Here is a 1,178-nt window from a genome sequence, read left to right as displayed (position 1 = left end):
GAGGAAATCTTGCTTGACGTCAACAAATTGGCGGAAGGCCACACGCAATTCAGGGTCGAAAAGGTCAAAGTGAGTCCTGACCACAAGTTGCTCGCGTACTCGGTGGACTTAACGGGCTTCGAAACGTACGACGTTTTTATCAAGGTACACACGACTTGTTGCTCCATTGGGCACAAATTGTAACAGACATTGATGTGCCTGACATTCCGATTCACACAACTTGCCACTATTTATAGATATATCCACCAGCTAGTGGATGCTTCTTTCTATATTTTGCACTTTTATGTTTAATTTGGATCTTTTAATTCAGGATTTGACCACCAACACCATAACCAAGGCTGTGGAAGGGTGCGATGGCACGATCGAGTGGGGTTGGGACGCTGAGACTCTGTTTTATGTGACGCCGGACGCCACCAGCCGCAGACACAAGGTGTGGTCGCATCTGGTGGGCGCTCCGAAGTCGGCTGACACGAGTGTTCTGTAGCGTGCAGAGCAATTGGGTCGCGCGTTAGTTTTGCCCATTGCTAACACACACACTCTGTGTGTGTGGCGTGTTTAACCTCACTAATGTCAGTGTGTATATTTGCTGCCTTGACGAAGGCTCCGTGGCCGAAAGCCAAGCAGAAGCGGGAGACAAAACAAAGATATGTTGATCTATTCACTGGAGATGGTACGAGAACATTCCTACGACGAGGAAACGCCAACAAACGCCGAAGAACGATCGCGGTCGCGTGACCGGATCGAGGGGCCGCGAGGACGCGCCGCTCGTCGCACCGTTGAGAACCCGTTCAGATCTCCCCGACGATGACAGCCACCTGCTGTTGACGAGTGGCAACCGCCACGTGGTGGGTTTTACACCCCCGCCACAACCCGAGGAACACCAGCTGTCGCAGCGTTTGTCTCAGCTGCTGCTCCACCAACGACTGAAGCAGATGGCGCTTCAGTGCCGTTGCCAGCCGACAACGACCCGTCGGACGTCCGTGACGATACGGACATGGGCAGCGATGGCGGTTACGGCCGTACGGCGCCGCAAGTTTGGAACGCGCCGGCGCTCCCGCAGCCGCCAACATTTTCGGGCTCGACCAAGGCCGAAAGAGGCAATTTTATGCGCGAGTACCAGAAGTATCTGGGGCAGATCAACGCTCTGCAGTTGTAGGGAGTTGATAACGCAGAGGAAA

The 1,178-nt window shown here is 53.8% G+C and overlaps 1 protein-coding gene across 1 annotated transcript; it reads left to right on the top strand.

Moving 5' to 3' along the window:
• Positions 1-37: 37 nt before the first annotated feature.
• Positions 38-1,156, top strand: H257_19468 (hypothetical protein; the record flags this gene model as incomplete). The annotated part of the gene is made up of 4 exons (XM_009848611.1): positions 38-144; positions 311-475; positions 678-894; positions 933-1,156. Coding segments are annotated over 4 exons (713 nt in total), but the record flags the coding sequence as incomplete, so codon positions are not given.
• Between the last annotated feature and the right edge of the window lie 22 nt (positions 1,157-1,178).

This window comes from Aphanomyces astaci, assembly GCF_000520075.1.
Source record: "Aphanomyces astaci strain APO3 unplaced genomic scaffold supercont1.642, whole genome shotgun sequence".
In the NCBI taxonomy this organism is placed as follows: Eukaryota; Oomycota; class Saprolegniomycetes; order Saprolegniales; family Verrucalvaceae; genus Aphanomyces; species Aphanomyces astaci.
The sequence above is the reverse complement of the archived record's forward strand: the minus strand, read 5'-3'. Positions and strand labels throughout refer to the sequence as shown.